An 18,162-nucleotide genomic window follows, 5' to 3' on the forward strand; every position below is an offset into this window, starting at 1 on the left:
AGCTCCACCACAACCAGGTGTTCCCAAGGGCACCTCACCTCATGCAGGCATCAGGATGGGCACCACGCCGGGCTCCAGCTCTTTGCAGTGCAGTGGTGCCCTGGTGGCCACCTATCACAGCCCTGGGGCCAGGGACAGTGTCAGAACAGATGCTGTGTGGGCAGTTATGGCTCAAAGATACAACAGCTGTCAGAGATGTGTCACACCACAAGAGGAAATAGGGAAATAAAAGCTCAGACAAAGACAAGCAGTAGCGATTTGCCTCCAAAATCAGTCATTCCAGCCATGCTTGAAAACTGCCTCTGCACAACACGTAGCACTATATTTGTCTGCAAGGCAGGAACAGAGCGAGAGAAAATATTTTTCTGTTGAGGTCATTCTTGCTCACATTTTCCCTCTAAGAAAACCAGTGTGCTCCCTCACCCTTTCTGTTGCCCACTGTGCTGCAGGCTCACAGCCATGGGTTCCCCTTGATAATAGCAGGCAGAGTCTTCAGGGTTTCAGTTTTCACATCTCTTTGCAATTTCTGTCCCAGCAGTCATCTTCTACCCCTTCATCAATCCCACTCATGCCTCCAACTTCACTCCCCCCCACATATCTGAGCAGGAAGGGGCAGTGAGAAGCCTCTGCCTGTGGCTGGTTCCCCACAGTCCAGAGCAGTTACGAGGGAAAATCATTAAAAAGGCAGTGCTGAAAAGGAGAACGGACCAAAGTAAAAACGACAGACACTGAGCACACCTCAGCTTTGGATCAGCTTGAACACCTCCTCCTCCCCTGCCCAGGGAGATGTCCAAACAGAAGAGTTTCCCTAACACTGTTCTTGAAACACCTTGAATGTTTCAGTGTAGGCAAGGTTTTGTTTTTCCTATAGGGAAAGTTTTGTTTGTTTGTCTCTGACTTAAACTTACCCCCCACAGCTGGAAGACTTCAACATTACCATAGGAAAACTAAATGGAATGACTGACATTTCTAATTCCCTGGGTACCAGACTCAAAAATGCAGAACGGCAGCTGTGCGATTCAAGGAGAGCTGTTGTGTCTTTTCCTGCTGGGCTGTGGCTGTCAGAAATGAAGCTTACTTCATCTGAAGAGCCTTTAAGCTGTGCTTGAAACAAAACAGGAAGAGCTGGCAGCCTGCAAGTGCTGCACTGAGAAAGGGGCAGCACGGAGGGGCTGCGAGAGTGAGCTTCCTATGAAGCACAGCTCTTGTTTTAGAGCCACTCTTCATAGCATCACAGAACCGTGAAGGTTAGAAAGGACCACTAAGATCATCAGGTCCAACCACCGACCCACCCCCACCGTGCCCGCTGACCACGACCCTCAGTGCCACGTCTCCACAGGTCTTGAACACCTCCAGGGATGGTGACTCCATCACTTTTCATAGGCTTGCCAAGTGAAGTCAAGCAATGAGCCCAAATGCTGCCTCTTTAACTGAACACCTTCATGCAGCAGAGCAGGCAAAAGCAAACGAACAAACAAAACAAAACAACTGTAAAACTGTGATTTCCCATTTCCAAGTGTAAGAAGTCTCTCACGTTTATTACAGGGATGCCCACAGCTCCAACAGGTGCTCAGAGCCCCATCCAGCCTGACCTTGAATGTCTCCAAGGATGGGGCAACCTGTGCCAGTGCCTCACCACCCTCAGTGTAAAAAACACTTCTTACAGACAACCTAAATCTCCCCCTCTTTTAGTTTGAAACCATTTCCCCTTGTCTTATCACCACAGTCCCTGCTAAAGGGCCTGTCCCTCCATACAGATCCCAGAGAGGCCTCTCTCAGCTCTCCCGGAGCCTTCCCTTCTCCAGGCTGCACAGCCCCAGCTCTCTCACCCTGTCCTCAAAGGAGAGGTCTTCCATCCCTTGGACCATTTTTGCAGTCCTCCTGTGGCCACGCTCCAACAAGATGGCAAGAGGAGGAGAGGAAGTTCCCACAATGGACAAAGGCTGCGATTCAGATCCCTTTGCTGAAAAACGGGGGCAGCATGTAACATGAATGCCTGGTAGGTACGATGCTCGCCTTGTAGCATGCAGATGGTTCCTGCCAATACCACACTCACGCCACTGGTCCTGTGGATTATGTCCCTTCCTGCATATGCAGCTGTAAGTGGATTCCAGCAGGATTGGTAGGGATTTGGGGAGAGGCAGATTAGAGAGCTAGCTGCGGGCAAATGCAATTATGGAAAAGTAGTTCAATGACTACAATTACAGCTGGTCAGCCTCATTGCTCAGTGCACTATGAGATCCGGTGCTCCCTCCTCTCTTGGCTTCAGCAGCAGCTGCTCTCCTCGCTCTTGCCATGCTGATGGCAGAGCATGGGCCAGTCTTTAAACAAAGAAGGGAAAATCTAGCATTGCCACATCGAGGCTGCAAACTAGGGCTGTTTCCATGCTACCACTTAAGCCATTAAAACAGGGGAAAGAGATGCTTTTCCTCAAAGGGAAGAGAGGTTTTGAGAAAGGCACTACATCCCTGAGAGGGATGGTGGAGGCCTCGACGTTTGTCCTCAACCTGAAACTTTTCAGCTCTTTTTCTCCTCGCACCGCATCCCAGGGCCCACCTGCTGGATGCTCCGCGGAGACAGCCCGGCTTTGGTCCTTCTGAGAGCCTGGAAACGAGTCCGCAGATCAAGCGTGCCACCTGCAGCCCGTGCCTGGGACTGCGGGAGGATCTGCTGCTGTGCAAACAGGGCAGGGGGTGCACAGCCCCCCCCCCCCCTTCCTTCCTTAAATACGCTTCTCAGCTAAACTGCCCGTGCTTACACTTCCCAGAGGTGAGAACAGGAGAAACGGGTATCTTAAGGGGAATGTAGAGGCTAAATGAGAGGCATTTCCCTAATAACTGACCCATTAGAACAAAGTGGATCATTAAAGCTGGAAAAGACCTCTAAGATCACAGTGTCCAACCACTTCCTCACTAACCGTGTCCCTCCCTACCCGTACAATTGAGCCTTAGGCCTTCCTAAAGGCTCTCCAGTTGGTCAGTCAAAATTAAGTGTGTGTGTGTGTGGGGGGGGGGGGGTTCAGCAACCCTGCCCTTTTCTGAATCTTTTTTTTTGCTCTGCTATTGGTTTAGAAAAAGAAATAACTCTTCTATGCCTCAGTTCTCCCACCAACACAACAGAACCAATTCATTCACAAAGCGTCTTGAAAGCCATGAATGCTTAGTGGCAGTTATTCTTGGTTAGTGCTATGGTAGAGGTACATTATTAGACTGAAATATCCAGATGCTCGTGCTTAGCATCTCACACAAAACCACCATCGCAGCCTATTCATCAGGAAAATTGTGCTTTGACACGCGACTCTTGAATGCTTCTAACACAGGTCACTGGGAATGCGACCACTGTTGGCCCAGCAGCAGTGAGGGCACATCCTGGGGAGCCTGCATGGACAACAATCAGCCTTGAGCAGTTCAGTGCCCAACAGCACGGTCCCCTCCCAGCTGTATAGTAAGTGAAACTGCACCAGAAGAACAGAAGTGATTCTTTCACACTGGCGTGATTTAATGAAAACTGAATTCCTCAATCTGGAATCTGCTCTGAACTTTGGCTTTAGAAAACATCTGTCATCTACGAAGAAGTGTCTGCAATGTCGTGCCTTTGCATCCAGGCAGCAGAGATGAGTGAGTGCTGACATTTGCCTGCCCTAGCACTTGCTTATATTAAATGGATGTTAAATGAGAGGGCTGGAGCTGTGGCCTGCTGCTTGGGCTACAAATGCTCATAGGGAGTGCTTCAGGAGATGCATTCATCCCATGAGTGGTCAAACAGTTCTACCTAAAGAGATCCCCCATCTCCTTTCCTAAGTGCATCGTTATTTGCACAGTGATCATTCTTCTCATACAACCAGCTGCGATTCAGAGATGTTTCTTGGCAGATATATTTCAGATTTAAGTTAAACATTTGAGCTGCAGTTATATCTGAAGAAGCCCTATATTTTTAAAGACATCACAGAGAAAGAGAGTGTAATTCAGATGAACTTCTCTCTTCTCGGGCAGTCCTGAAACGCATGCTGGAAATGAGACAAGGAAACCACTGACTATTCTGCATCTTCAACAGGCCTCTTCATTGGTGCAGCAAATAAAACCCAATTCCTTAAGCTGGAAAACACGAACAAGACTTTCTTTTCATAAAACACTGGAGTACCGTGACACAGCAGCAAATGTCCATAAGAAAACCCAGCTTCACGCCTCCACAGTTCTTGGTTTTCCAGAGCTCCATGGATGGCTCTTGAATGGGATGACCTGGAGATGCCTCATCCCAAAGAGGAGAAAAGCCACCTAAAAGAGAGGTAAAGAGACTCGCTCAGAACACAGACAGCCAGAAGTCAGGCTTCAGAAGTCATTGAGACTATTTTTTGCACCAGAATTTCAATCCACGTGTTTTTCCACAACGTGGCTGTAGTTGGAAGAGTTTCAGTTCTGGGGGGCCTGTGCTGTTGCTGCCCAATCACCATTTGCTAGCAAGTGGGGAATTGCTGAAGAGGAAGCTTACAAACACCCTACAGGCAGAATTTCATTCAAAACTGGTAAGTGAAAATTATGATTAATGATCTATTTGCAGAAGTTCTGATCGGTTTATGAATGATTCATGAAAGGAAAAAAGGAGACTAAATAGGCTATGAATATCATTTGCAGGCGGTAATTTAAGCAACTTAATCCCCAAAGTGAGATCCTTCTTGTCTCATATTTACCTAATAACACTGTGTGGTGCAAGAGGTGGGTGCTGTGTTGCTAATAACCTGTTTATACACAGCATGAATACACCAAAATACAGCTTTGTTGAGACAAAGGGAAGGTGTGCTGCCCAAGGCAAGTCTGCAAAGGGCAAACCTTCAGGTAAATAACTACAAACACACTTGGAAAGTATTACACATTTGAGCAGGGAGGCCCAGGGAGCAGCTGCAATTAGCAGCCAAGATAGGGGAGCACAAGCTGGGCACGAATGCCATCCTGAAGCCAAGGGTGAAAGGCACAGAGCCTTGGGTCTGAATCCACCTCTCTGTCTCCCCAGGGGCTGGGATTTATTATATATCTCCCTTTCTAACTTCTCATTGAAGCTGGCATCCAGTGTCAACTGCCTTCAGGAACAGGATGTGAGACACCAGACATTCTGCTTATGTATTATTTATGATCACAAAAAATCTGTCTATAGAAAGCCTCACACAAATGCAGTCTCTGAATTCCAATGAGGATCCTGGGTTTGGTTTTGTTGGCTTTTTTTGTGTGTGTTTTTTGTTTGTTTGTTTTCACTCAGATTTTAAACAGGGCTGGTAAGGCAAGTGTGTGACTTGCCTAAAGGTGCACAGTGAATTCCTGGGTCCGACCTCAGCGTATCAGCAGGGCACTTCTGGTTCCTCACTCCGTCCTTTCTCTAAGGATTGGTTTTCTTCTCTGTTTTCTCCTCAGTGCCAATTGGCTGGGACCATCACTAGTGCTTTACCATTGCAACTGGGGACAGCTGCATCCCAGTGGATTAGCCAAAATACGATGGCTGAGGTGGCTTATTAATGAGACAAGTTTTGTAGGAAAAGGTACAGCCCTTCTCTAGGACCAATTGGCAAAGCTGGAGGATTTAAGTGAACTTTGGGTCATTTAACACTTCCCTCCAGGCCTGACATGGAGGGAGCAAACATCTAACGAAACACGAAGTAGGGACTGTCATTCAAAAGTAAACTCAACTGTGTAATATAGTTATTACAACTCGTGTTCCCTATGGTCAGTGTAAGAGCACCTACCCCTTTCTTCTCAGTGTGTACAGTACTAAGGAGATTTCTCACCAGCATACTGAGGTCTGACAGCTCTTCAGATGTACATGACAAGAGTCAGCCACTGGAAAAAGGAAAAGGCACATTTAGATAGTGATGCTGCACTGAGTCTTCAGACCTGTGTCTTAGCACTTTCAGGCTGGGACCTGGTCACTGTGATCCTTTTGTCCTGCACAGGACAGTTAAGGGGTTTTAAAACTGTCTTTTCCCTTTACTACAGTTCAGTCCCAGAAACACCTCCCATGTGTTACTGCCCATGATAAATTACTGCAGCAGCTGCAACAGGAGCACTTGCTGGGAAAGGATGGTACCTGCATGGCTGTGAGCATAAGAGGTAGCAGGCTCCAGGAATGTGGCTATCCTTTTAATAAAACCTTTTCAACACTGATTTGTCAGAAAAAAAAATAGCTTCCAGACTGATAAAATGCAGCACTCAGGCACATCACTATAGAGCACAGCAGGATTTTTGCTTCAGATTGGCTGATGAAAAGCTCAATATATCCCCATTCAGCTATAGCTATCCAGGCTGTGCTTTGTAAGACAAACAGGAACAGCAGTCTCTTGTCTGCTCTTTCTTTCATAAAAACAAGATGTTTTGCAGTCCTGAACTGACAGATGGGGCACTATAAAGGGAGGGCATGGATTTATTTATTTATTTTTGTTTGTTTTTGTCACTTCTTCAAAGCAACGTTTCCACCAGTGACAGAACTGGGTCTGCATGGGAAAGCACGGTGTTTTGGATGTGGCTGGCCTCCACTGAGCTGCCCTCACACTAGTAAGGCTGTGTGAGTAGAGAGCTTCAGGTAATACCTCCTGGGGTCCATCATGCACAGCCAGCCAGGTAGAAGCCACACTGCAGCAAAGCTCCTGGCACTGCCACGCCATCCTCAGCATCACCCTCCTGCTTAATTTAACTCTGTGGTCCTGCTGTGGAGCCAGAGAAAAGGAAGGAGCGTCCTTACCTCCATCACTGTCATCAAAACTTGAGGTCCACCTCTTGCTAAGTTTTGAAATGCATCTAGGAATAGAACAAAGAAGATCTTATTGCAGGAGGAGGAGGAAGCAAGAAGGCAACACAAACTGGAAAACAAGCCCTGGAGCAGAGCTGTGGTCCTCGTGTTGGAATGCTCTGCCTTGCTCAGGTGCCCATGTGTACTGTCCTGCCCAACCACACTATTTCCATGCCGGGTACCCCCTCTGCCATAGCCCTTGCATCACAGCCTGGGAAAGCATCCCAAATGCACATCCAGAATTTGGCAAAAATATAGGAACAGGAGTGCTCCACGTGACTGCTTTCATCTCCTGCGGTGATTTGTTTCAGTAGTACCTCCAGCCTGAAGGATGGCAGGAGAACAGCACACTAATGAAACATCTTCCCCCAGGGAAACTCACGTTGGTCCTTTCCCATCCTCCCTTTCAGTGAGTGATTACAATTTGCCCCGAGGAAAGCCATTCTCCTGATGTCATTAGTATGCCTTACCAGGTTTTTCCAGGGAATAGAAATGCAGATGCTGCCGTTATTCATCTCGAGTTTGAAATTAACGTTGCTTAAAGTTTTCTGACAGAACCCTTTGCCATCAGGAAATTTAAATTCATTCGAACACTGATATTCTATAAAGTGCATTTCTATTTCAGCTTGTCTAGAAGAAGTGTTAGCAAACCCAAATGTTCAGATGAAACGAAAACACGGCATTATGAGTTCCTATTTATTTTGAAATTACTTTCCTCTTAGAAATGTGCTGTTATAAACAGTAATGAAAAGTTGAAACAAATCTAAGTTTATCTGTCCTTGAATGAAACAGTTCTCTAGGAGCCTGTTTCTCGTCATGAATAGAAAAGACATTTTAAGATCACAAATGTTTCAAAACCTACCCAGCTTTAGAGAAGTGGAAGGTTGCTGGGAGAGCGTAGGAATAGGGCCCAAGGCCCCATTGCTCATCAGCCCTTTAGGACAAGAAGGCTTCCTGGGCACACAGGCAACCAGGGCAACCTGTATGACCCAGAGCAGAGAGAAGGGAGGGAGGAAAGTCAGCGTAACGAAGAAAGCCATCCTTTACTGCGTTGAAGAAAGTGCAGAGAACAAAGAAATGCCTGTGTTGCACCAGCCCCTTGGCAAGACTGCATTTGCAGGGCAGCTTCTGTTCAGCAGTCTTTCTAGGTAGAAAATTGCAGTGCTGAAGTTGCCTTCTCTGAGCAGAAGTGCCCCTTTACCGCTTCATTACCTCCACTTAAATAGAATTTGCAAAGAAGCTGTTGCTTTTGGTTTGGGTCTCATCTCTGGCGATCCTGAAAAGGCTGAGTAATGATTCAATGAGACAGACTTGTCTCCACTGTTGCGTTCACATCCTCATAAAGGTGCAATGTCTTTTCTTTATGCCTGGCTTACATACCCACTCCTCTAAAAATCTTACAGCGAATTGAAAAGGCCGAGAAATGCATTACACATTAAACCCTCTGTAAATTGGTAACTGAAAGTCTTGATAGCATCTTTAGACACTCATATTTAAAGACTCTTGTCCAAATGGATCTAAGGGAGTTGTCTTTACTCTGGCACTTAAAATTTAAAAGGACATTTTTCATGATGAAAAAATTGCTATGGTACTGCATTAGGCATCAGAATTCCCATCTGCAGTAAGTGACATAATCATAGAAATAAGGGTGTTTAAAAGTTGCCTGTTTTTAACAGAAGGACATGCTCTGACTTTCTGAGCTGTATTCTGTTGAAATGGATTTTTAGGCAGTGGCACCCAGGCAGATCCGCTGGCAACTGGTGGCTCCTAAAACACCAGTGCTAAAACACAGGCAAAAAATAAACCCTCATCTCCACGTGCTGCTGAAACATGGCTTGTTCCAAAGATGAACTAAATCGCTGCAGCAGTGTTCAAGCACGTGAGTTACAATTGCTGGATGTCTTTAACTACTGCTATTTCCAGTCAAAATGCTTATAATCATAGCAGTAAAAACTATGCTTTCATAAAACAGAAGATCCTTTCATTTTAAGCACTTTTGCTTACAGTCACTCCTTTCCTTGTCAGACAATACAAGGACTCAACAGAGGAAAGGCATTTGTTTTCCTGCTGTGAAGGTTCTCACACCTTCTCCTTTCCAAATATTCAGGAGATCTGTGCTGAAGGCAGTGGGAATCTCTCTCCAGTTAAAGAAATAAAAATAAGAGTTGGAAGAGAAAGCCTTCCACTTCAGAGGAGGCTCAGAGGAGACCTTATTGCCATCTGCAGCTGCTTGAAGGGAGGTTGCAGCAAGGTGGGAATTGGTCTCTTTCCCAGGTAACAGTGAGAGGACAAGATATAACGGCATCAAGTTGCACCAGGGGATGTTCAAGTTGGGTATTAGGAACAAATTTGTCTCAGAAAGAGGGGTGAGGCTCTAGAACATGGGCTGCCCAGGGAGGTGATGGAGTGGAGGTGGTCAAAAACTATGGAGAGGTGGCACTGAGGGATGTGGTCTACAGCGGTCGCAGCACGGGTTGCTGGTCAGACTAGATGATCTCATAAGTTTTTCCAACCTTAATGATGCTCTGATTTCTCCTCCCTGGGCATGAGTGAATGCAGACTCCCTCCTGTGGTACAGGCAGTGCCACCCTGGAAAAGCCTAAGCACAAAGGGATGCCTGGGCTGGGCTTAGATTTTTGGCCCAATGCAGCTCTATAGGTCTGTATTATGGTGTCCGCCAGTTTTCCCTTTGCCTCCCGCTCACAAGCCTGGCTTCACAAGCACGCTGTGTTTAAAGCTCCAGAACTCACAGGTCATGGTTTCGAGGCGCAGCATGCAGCTCACAAAGTCAGCAAAGCCCATTCTCCTGTACGGGTCGCCATAGCGCACGGCCATCAGGCGCAGGATCTGCTCGTTGACGGGCAGGCCTGTGGGGGAGAGCAGGACAGCACCTGAGGGTCACCGTGGGGAGATGGGCCGGCCCTGCTGGCCTCATGCTCCCCTCTCTGTCAGACCAGGTGCCCTCGGGGCCCCTGCACAGCAGCATGAGTTCCCCCACAGCAAAGGTGGTGGGAAAGATTCTAGAGTTGTCTTACTTTGCATTTTTAGCTTTTATTTTCTCTAAGAAAGGGTGATTTTCTTTCCTACGGTGCATAACTGCTGAAGTGTGTGCGTAGCGCTCACAATACCACCAGCAGTGTCTGCTGAGCAGGAATAGGGCACGCTGCCATTATGCAGTACAGCATGCCCAGGATTCTTAGTTTTTACATTTTCTCTTATATCAGAAAACGGTGAAAGGCAGATTTCTTTTTTTTTTTTTTATCAGCTGATTATTCAGTATTTGTGTCACAGCCTATTTGGATGGAAATTGGTATTGTTCATTCAACTGAATGAACAGAAGTTGCCTTCTAGAATGATTCTTTTTATAAGTTAAATAAAACTATCCTAAATATGCTGGCTACCCAAAGCATGATTTAAATATTTATTTTGGTCTAAAAGCTGATTTACACTAAATAAAAGAGAAATTTCATGCGGAGAGCCGGACTGATTGATAGCTTCAGGTTAATGCATTCTTTGTGACTCCAGAAAGTCTCATTTGCTCACCTCCGGTTTTTCAGCAGCCCAGTGGCAAGTGAAGTACCTTTCCCCCTTTTATGAAGCACTTCTAGGCTTTTCGGTTTTAAATGAACTCATAACAAAGTCAAATTAGTTGAGTGAGCAGAAAAGAAGAAAATGGTTTCTCTACAGCTTTATAGGGGGGAGATGCAACGGGTGGAGGTGGGTTAGCATGACAACAAATCCTGTTTGCACAAGCCTACCCAGAGAAGTTCTCCAGCAGAGATACATACGATGTCCAATAGTTACGTAATGGAAATACAATTGTGCTTACAATGCATTTCAAATTAACATAAACTTGACTTTAGATCTTTTTGCTAGGAGGAAAGTTTGGCAATTATTAAAAAGTAATTGATGAAATTTCGTCATGGGTTCTTGTTTTAAGCCACTGCCAAGAACCACTGCAGCTGTGAGAAAGGAATCCTACCTCTTTTTTAACCCTTTGAATCAAGTGGGAGTACAACCAAACACTTCCTGCACAGCAGATTCCATCTAGCAGGGCAGTATTGCTCAGAGAAATTCTAATAACATCTTACACTACTAAAACACTGTCAGTTTTGAATGGTCAGACTAGGAAACGCTTGCTCTGAAATTTACTCACCTGGCAATACCTCTCAATTAAGCTGGATGCGTTTATTGGTGCCAGTGAGGTGCTCATAAATAACCCGTAGCCTAACATGCATGGAAGCTGCCATTGAATGGTGCCTTAGTGGCACCCACTGCAAGCTCTGGGTACACAAGTGTGAGTTTCTCTGCTGTACGACTACCAGCAGATTGCTGCCTGTGAGCTATATCTCATGCACAAAAGTCTCTGGAGAGTTAAACCCAGCAATAATGCCTTCTTTGTGCAAAGGGGCACCATGCACTCGCTGCAAGTTTCAGCATCTGCGTAGCCAACAGAGGTCAGTGCAAACTAAATAAATGCCTGTCACTGTGGCTTTCCATAATAGACTCAGTCACTGCCTCAGTGAGAAACTGCAGGAATTGGATCGTGTGTGAGCTCCTTGCTCCTTTCCCCAGCTATGTATTTTGCCTATGACTGAGGGAGACCCCGCAGGCTGTGCTTCTCTGCATCTCTGCTGGCTGCCGAGCTGCAGTTCAAAGGGTGGATGCTTCTGGATGGATGGGTGCAGGTGGGCACAGGGCCACGCAGCAAAGGAAAGGTTTCTGTGCAAAATGAGCTTTCTGTCCCAGTGCTCTGAAACAATGCAGTATTGTGCGCAGAGCTGTGACCTAACTGGCACTTCTGTACACTCCAAACTGCTCTACTCCTGAAGCCCTTTCTTCTTTTCCACCCTTTTCCACAGGGACGGGAGCTGCTCAGCACACATGGACGTACCTGCTGCCTGTATTGCACTCTTCAGTTCAGACACATCAAGAAATCCAGAACGATTTCTGTCTTCCCTCCAGAAGAGATCCTGAAAAACAGCAGGAAGGCAGATTTCAGGCTTTTATCACCACTCTCCAGAAGTATTGCTACATGTCATTAGGCAGAATGCTTTCCTTCCTTAATAAATTTGCTGCAAGAAAATCAACGGATAAGATGGGGTGACCCTGACAAGAAGGCTCAGTCAGTATATTATAGCATAAAAAAATTCCACTTTGGGGTGGGTCAAAGCCCTTTTTGCTCACTTTCCTGGCTTACGTGCACAGGTAACAATAGGAATACTCATAATTCCACTGACAAAGACACATCATCTCTAATACATTACATCTGCCAAGAGTAACCCTGTCGCAGAATATCATGGGCTCATCTTTCCCAGCAAAACTGAGGTACTGTTGGTGTGAAGGGAGCTGCTGCTTGGCAGGGAACTGGCCCACCGATGTCCTGGGTGGCCACAGACTGTCCTGAGAGGGAAAATACAAAGCACGGCCTACCCATTTCAGAGCCTTCAAGGAATCCTCCCCTCCTGCAGTAAGACTGAAGGAAGAAGGACCTGACCCAGAGAAGCTGCCTGCAGTTAGGTGGGGCCCTAAATGTCAAGCTGGCGTCCACATTGTTTCCAAACCTAATGCTTTTCTCAGAGCAGAGACAATTACCTCAGGGGACCTTTCAGCACATCCTACACATCTCTGCTACAAACAGCAGCAGTGAGAAAGTGGCATTTTTCAGGTGACAGTTCAAAAATTCATTTCATCTCAGAAAGCTTCCAAAAGAGTTCCCAGTGGTGGCACAGATTTCCATCAAACTCTGAGACTAATGTTTTCCCATCCCAGAATAACCCTGGTTGCTTGCTCACAGCACTTCACACTCTCCTGCTTCCTGCCCTCAGCCTTGGCTTGCGAGGACAGAAATCTCACCTGCTGAAGACACAATCTTTGCAACACTTTTCCCCCTACTGCTTTGATAGTGCAGCACCTGCACCTTGGTGATGAAAAGTACCAGGAGACAGAGAAGAGAGAGCAACCCCATATACCATATACTTGGTGACACTTCGCCAGAGGCTCCCAAACTCCTGCAGCGTGAGTTGTCCATTTGAGCTGAGCTGTGCATTTCGTTAAGAATCAAGCAGTTAACGAGCTAAACCTGACGACTGCCTTCATTGCCAAGGATGCTCCTCTGTGTAAAGGGAGCCTCAAGATGCAGCCTTTTCTGTTTGTTGCTTTGTGTTTAGAAGGACAAAATCTTTTCTGGTCTCAATTATGCTCAGAGTTAAATTTGCCTTTTCTGGCAATTTGTGCAGCTGCTCATAACCCATGCTCGCAACCAGCAAAAGGTTTCTATGGTGTCTTTAACCACAAGGGTTCCTGTAGTAATCTTTGCAGCTGACATTGAGCCCCTGAGCACTGCAGCTGCTGTGGAGGGGCAGAACGTCATGCTCCAGCCCACGTGTGCTCGTGCATGGGACAGCATGACATCAGCTCTGACTGGATTCTTCTGGGGGAAGAGGGAGTGAAGGAGCCAGGTGCACACAGAGCTGATCCTGATGCCTGCTCTCAGAAGCCATGGAGATGCTGCAAGCAAGAAAACACTTCACCAAAAGCTACATGAGCCCGCAAGTGAAACCTGACTGAAAAAAGCTGCTATCATCTTTGCAGGTCAGGACAGGTCACACTGTATGCTGGCTGTAGACAGCCCAGAGAATGAAAAATCCACCTTGAATCAAAGTAGAGCAGTGGCTTTGTCAGCTGCTTGTGCGTGCCATGCATTCACAGTGCCCACTTAGCCTAGGGGTTGCTTTGGAAAGGGGGAAAAAAACTCTTTTTCTTGCAAGATGCAGAAAGCTGGAAAGAGAAGGATTGCATGGCATTTTTATTCACTTCCTGTCAGTTTCTAAAGATCTGAAAATGTCTCAGAGTTATTCCAAGGCATGGAAGGATGGCAAGCTAGCAAGTGGGAGAAAACACACAAGGGAGGATTTATGTTTTCATCAAGGAGTCTTCTTGTTCTACAATGGCCAGCAATGTATTTCCGGTGTTGTTAACAGTAAAATGACTGTGGACCCATCTAAATAAGGGAGGCACTTTGGGAAGGATGAATGGCCTGCCAGACTCAGACACACGGCTGTGACTGGGCAGAGACAGTGCTTTCCCTAACAGCAGCTCTGCTGGCAGTGCTGGCAAGCCGTGAGAGGGGCTGCTGCGGCAGCACCAAGCTGTGTCTGGGGCCTGCATCTGAGGGTGAAGCTTAGCAAAGCCCTGGGCCCCAGAGAGTGGAAAATGAGAGCAAAGGGTTGGCTGCTAGCAGAATGGATGGACACACAAGTTGACTCTCACCTTTCAGCAGAGACACTCCCAGAGCCAAGGCATGCCTAGCAAAGTCCTGCATATAGGCTGTGGCAGCTATTTACTGAGGAATATGGCTAATATTTACTTGCAGGTTCTCACACTGGGATGCTCAGCTCAGCTATAACTCAAGGCAAGGATGAGCAACACCAGGGAAGTTTATTGCTTTTGCTGAAAGGATACATCCATCAGAGCTAAAATGGCTCGGCATGAATCAAAGCTGAACTCTCCTCCCAGGCTGGTCATTTCATCTGTAAGGATTGACAAAACAGATGGAATCAGCAAGAGCAAGCCCTGCATCCAGGACACCATTGGGGGAGGGTGGGGGGGGGGAAGGACAGCAGTTTGAAGGCTCATATAGCTACACAGTCCCAGATCTAGCTCAAGGTTCTCAAACAGCAAGAAGGGCTGAGGTCCACTGAAGGAGTCTGATTCACCTCAAACACCTCCACTACTTCTTATCCCATCTGGTGCTCCCAGGTAGCTGTTCTGCACCATCTTTACCCACCTACCTACTCTGATGGAAACAGAAAGCTCTTGGAATAATGAAATGGCAGTGATGAGAAAGAACATCTATGTCATATTAATGAGTCCTAGAGCGCTTTGAGCTCTCTGTATGAGCAAGTCCTGCTATTTTTGAGGTGGGCAGGTTAAGAAGGGTAGGAAGTGCTGAATGCCAGATTGAGGCCTGAGAAGTCAGGGCAGGGCAGAAGGAAATAAGGGGCCAGTGAGGAAAGCAGGGAGCACAGCTCCCTAGGATACTTGCTGGAGCAGTCCAGCTGGGCATTGAGTTCCCAGAGTCTGGTGGGCATGGAAACTGGTGGTCAGTTCCTGGACCCTAGGAACTGGGGGGTCAGGATGGGGCAGTGGAGGTCTATGGAGCACAGGCTGTCCCAGTACCAAACTGGGAGGGAAAAGTGAAATTCAGCTGTCAGGCAGCATCTGGTTTCCTATTTTTTCCTTAAAAAAACAGAACAAACACTGTTACACATGTAAAGAAACACTGGTATAGACATTGCTCATTCTTCAAGGTCCAGTAGTGCACTAAGCCATGCTAAGAGTTATTTTGAAGGGCATAAAGACATCACTAAATCATCTAATTTGCACTGGACTAAGGATAGGAAAGCACCAAGGGCAAAAACTACCTTGCCGGACCACGTCATTAAGTAGTTGTTGCAGCTGCAAAGCATCAATAGCTGAACCCTAATGCAAAATAAAGAGAGATCTGTGAGAGAAAAGTCTTCCCCTGCCTCATTTTTTGTCCAAAATATCTTTACTCATGCACCACAGCAACTAAGAAGAACCTCGATCAGATGTGCGACCTGCATAGGAGCGCACCAAAGCCCTTCTTGCTGCTGGGCCATTCTCTATCCTTCCCTGTGAGGGTCTGCAGGGCAGCCACGGGCTCCATTGCCATGGAGTGTTTTTTCAGTGGCGATGGGGACATTTGCTCTCTTCAGCCACACCCTCTTCACCAGCCCCACCATCTTCTCTCTGAGCCACCCATCCCAACAGCAAACCAGAATGCCTCCCTGCCTGAAACACCACCAAGGCTTTCAGCAGGGCAGCTCCTGTCCACTTTCCCCTCAATGCATCGATACAACTATTAAGGGCAAAAACTTTTGGCAGTGATGTATTTTTTTTTGTTCTCCTAAGTCAAGCAGTTTTGTTATAATGGTTTATTAAGCCATTAAACACATCTCCTGTGAATGCGCAGTTTGGCTCAGAAAAAGCAGGAATCAATTACTCAAACACTCACTGATGTCTGGTTTCCAGCTGCTGCAAAAGCAAATGGAAAATGATGCTGATGAGAGGAGGGAATACCCAAAGCTTTCTAATTGCTCTCTGTACATAAACAAACCAAAGCCAAAAACAAAACAAAACAAAAATCACATGCAAGTCCATCATTATCACAGACCCAAATCTTCAACCCTCCTCTGAAATGTGGGGAGAGCCAATCTGTCCCAGCTGAACTCCTGTTTCTCTGGGGATTCTGGCAGGTAAATCAATACTATTTTCAGAGTCTCCACTTAAGGATGAAGCTACATTTCCAAAAGAACAATTTTTCTAAATGGGTCAGTATGACCACTGGAGATTCATTTTCTTTTTTGCAAGCCTACATGCTTTTTATTTTTTTTTAAATACACGTTATTACTTTTCCACAAGATGCTTTAGACAGTGTACCTGCTTTGCATATTTTAGGAAGATAGCCTTATAGGAGCTGTCCTGCTTCTGTCTTGGTACATCCTGGATCAAAGAAAAAATGCTTACATAAATAATTCAGTTACAAAACAATTGGAAGCAGCAGTCTGAAGATCAAACAATGCTTTAGAGCAGTCCAGAGTATGAACCGGTAAGTAGAAATTAAGGTTTAGCATCCAATAGTAAAGTATAATAGGAAGAAGAAAGCTACTGCAGTGAAGGAAGAAGCGTGGTTTGGATGTTATCACTTGGGGATAGCTGGAAGGGAGCAGCACAGGGCTTGAGGAAAGGAATTTTAACATTTTGGGGTGGAATTCAGCAAGTCAATATATGAGAGTATAAATATCAGGCCTGATCTTTATTGATAGCCCTCAGTTGAAACCACTGGCTCAGGGCATGTGAAGACTCATCAGGAAGGACATGAACCAAGAGGATGGAACAGGCATTGACTTTCACTTCTCCCTTGCTCCAGTGCAGGCTTCACTGCACCCAAACAACTGCAGCTCTCTATGGTTGCATACACCAGCCAATATGGAGAAACATCCTTAACTTTATAGAGTTAAATATATATATATAGAGAGAGTTTAAGCCCTAATGCCTTCAGTTCTATGTGAAATAATTCATATTTATACTAGTGAAGTCCAACTGCCTGAATAAGATCAGAAACTGTGGGTACCATAATTTGTCAAAGTCAAAACATGGGCTAATGACAACAGCCAAGTAAACTGACAGCTTGTCAGCGGGAAGAGATAATAAGCCAACATTTACACTACCTCTCTAATGGGGCTTAATTGCAGGCTGGCAAATGAATCATAAGGGAAGGACTCTATTTCCCATTCTCTTGGAGCACCTTTGGCTTCACAGACCCACATGTTTATGCTGCTATAAATAACAGCCTTCTCAGTGGCAGTAAATGAGCAGCGACACAGCAGCACGGACTCAACCAGGTCTGACAGCACTCACAGTTCACAGCAAGGAAGTCCAGATCATAGAACTATTAAGTTTGGAAAAGACCTATAAGATCATCTAGTCCAGCTGTCAACCCATCCCCACCAGTATTGCCCACTGACCACATCCCTCAGTGCCACATCTCCACGGTTCTTGAACACCTTGGACAGTGACTCTACCACCTCCCTGGGCAGCCTGTGCCACTGCCTGGCTGCTCTTGCCAAGTATTTTTTCCTAATATCCAATGTTAACTGAATGGTAACTGGGCTGGACAGGCTGAATGGTGGGTTGAACCTGAGGCGCTCCCAGATTTGAAGTGCAATTCCCCTCAAGTCTGAGAAGATACCTAGGTGAAAATCTAAAGATATCTGCCTTACCTCTATGAACTCCGGTTCTTTATAGGGTGCAAGCACTAAGAGAAGCCACTCCCATAGGGAGAGCACGTACAGCTGTGCTCTGAGGTGTGAAGCCTTTTGAAAAGTGGCTAGTATTGAGCTGCAAAGTTTAGATTAGTTTCTCCCTTTCTCCACCTTGGATGCAGAACCATTTAACAGACATTGCAAGAATCAGTTATCTTTGAAATGCTTTCCCCCCTGCTTATCACCACCAGTATAAGCATCAGTTTTCAAGGACTCTTACCATTGGTAGCACTGGGTTGAGCTGAGAGTTTGAGTTCCTAGAAAAGAGTTGAGTCACATCACTCTGGGAGAAAATGGGCCTTTCCAGAGCACTGTCCTGCAGATTTGTACAACCGCTTTGTTTGCCCAGCCTACAGCCCAGCACTCACATCTCCTGGCCTGCCCCAGCTCAGTCAGTTCTGTTGTTTTGGTCCCAGGCCTCTCTGTGCAACCAAATACGAGCAGACCAAAGTGCCTGCTCTGGGGCTGCTGCCCTCCCTCATCTAGGCCTGCTGGCAGCAGCAAAGAAAGGATAACTGGTCTCATTCTGAGCACATCAGGA

General features: G+C 46.3%; 1 protein-coding gene across 1 annotated transcript in view; it reads right to left on the reverse strand.

Annotated features, from left to right (window-relative positions):
• Positions 1 to 4,212: 4,212 nt before the first annotated feature.
• The window catches only part of LOC136050504 (calpain-13-like), a 33,561-nt gene continuing 19,611 nt past the window's right edge, over positions 4,213 to 18,162 (reverse strand). Inside the window, exons 13-22 of the mRNA XM_065739410.1 lie at positions 17,842 to 17,878; positions 16,237 to 16,299; positions 15,198 to 15,255; positions 14,236 to 14,303; positions 12,744 to 12,812; positions 11,666 to 11,744; positions 9,522 to 9,638; positions 6,724 to 6,779; positions 5,774 to 5,825; positions 4,213 to 4,274 (exon numbers count right to left, since the gene is read on the reverse strand). Coding sequence (XP_065595482.1) covers positions 5,799 to 5,825; positions 6,724 to 6,779; positions 9,522 to 9,638; positions 11,666 to 11,744; positions 12,744 to 12,812; positions 14,236 to 14,303; positions 15,198 to 15,255; positions 16,237 to 16,299; positions 17,842 to 17,878 — 574 coding nt within the window. The 3' untranslated portion in view covers positions 4,213 to 4,274; positions 5,774 to 5,798. The remainder of the gene's footprint in view (positions 4,275 to 5,773; positions 5,826 to 6,723; positions 6,780 to 9,521; positions 9,639 to 11,665; positions 11,745 to 12,743; positions 12,813 to 14,235; positions 14,304 to 15,197; positions 15,256 to 16,236; positions 16,300 to 17,841; positions 17,879 to 18,162) is intronic.

This window comes from Cyrtonyx montezumae, unplaced genomic scaffold (genome assembly GCF_038088225.1).
Source record: "Cyrtonyx montezumae isolate F1298 unplaced genomic scaffold, pur_monq_1.0 scaffold_24, whole genome shotgun sequence".
Lineage (NCBI taxonomy): Eukaryota > Metazoa > Chordata > Aves > Galliformes > Odontophoridae > Cyrtonyx > Cyrtonyx montezumae.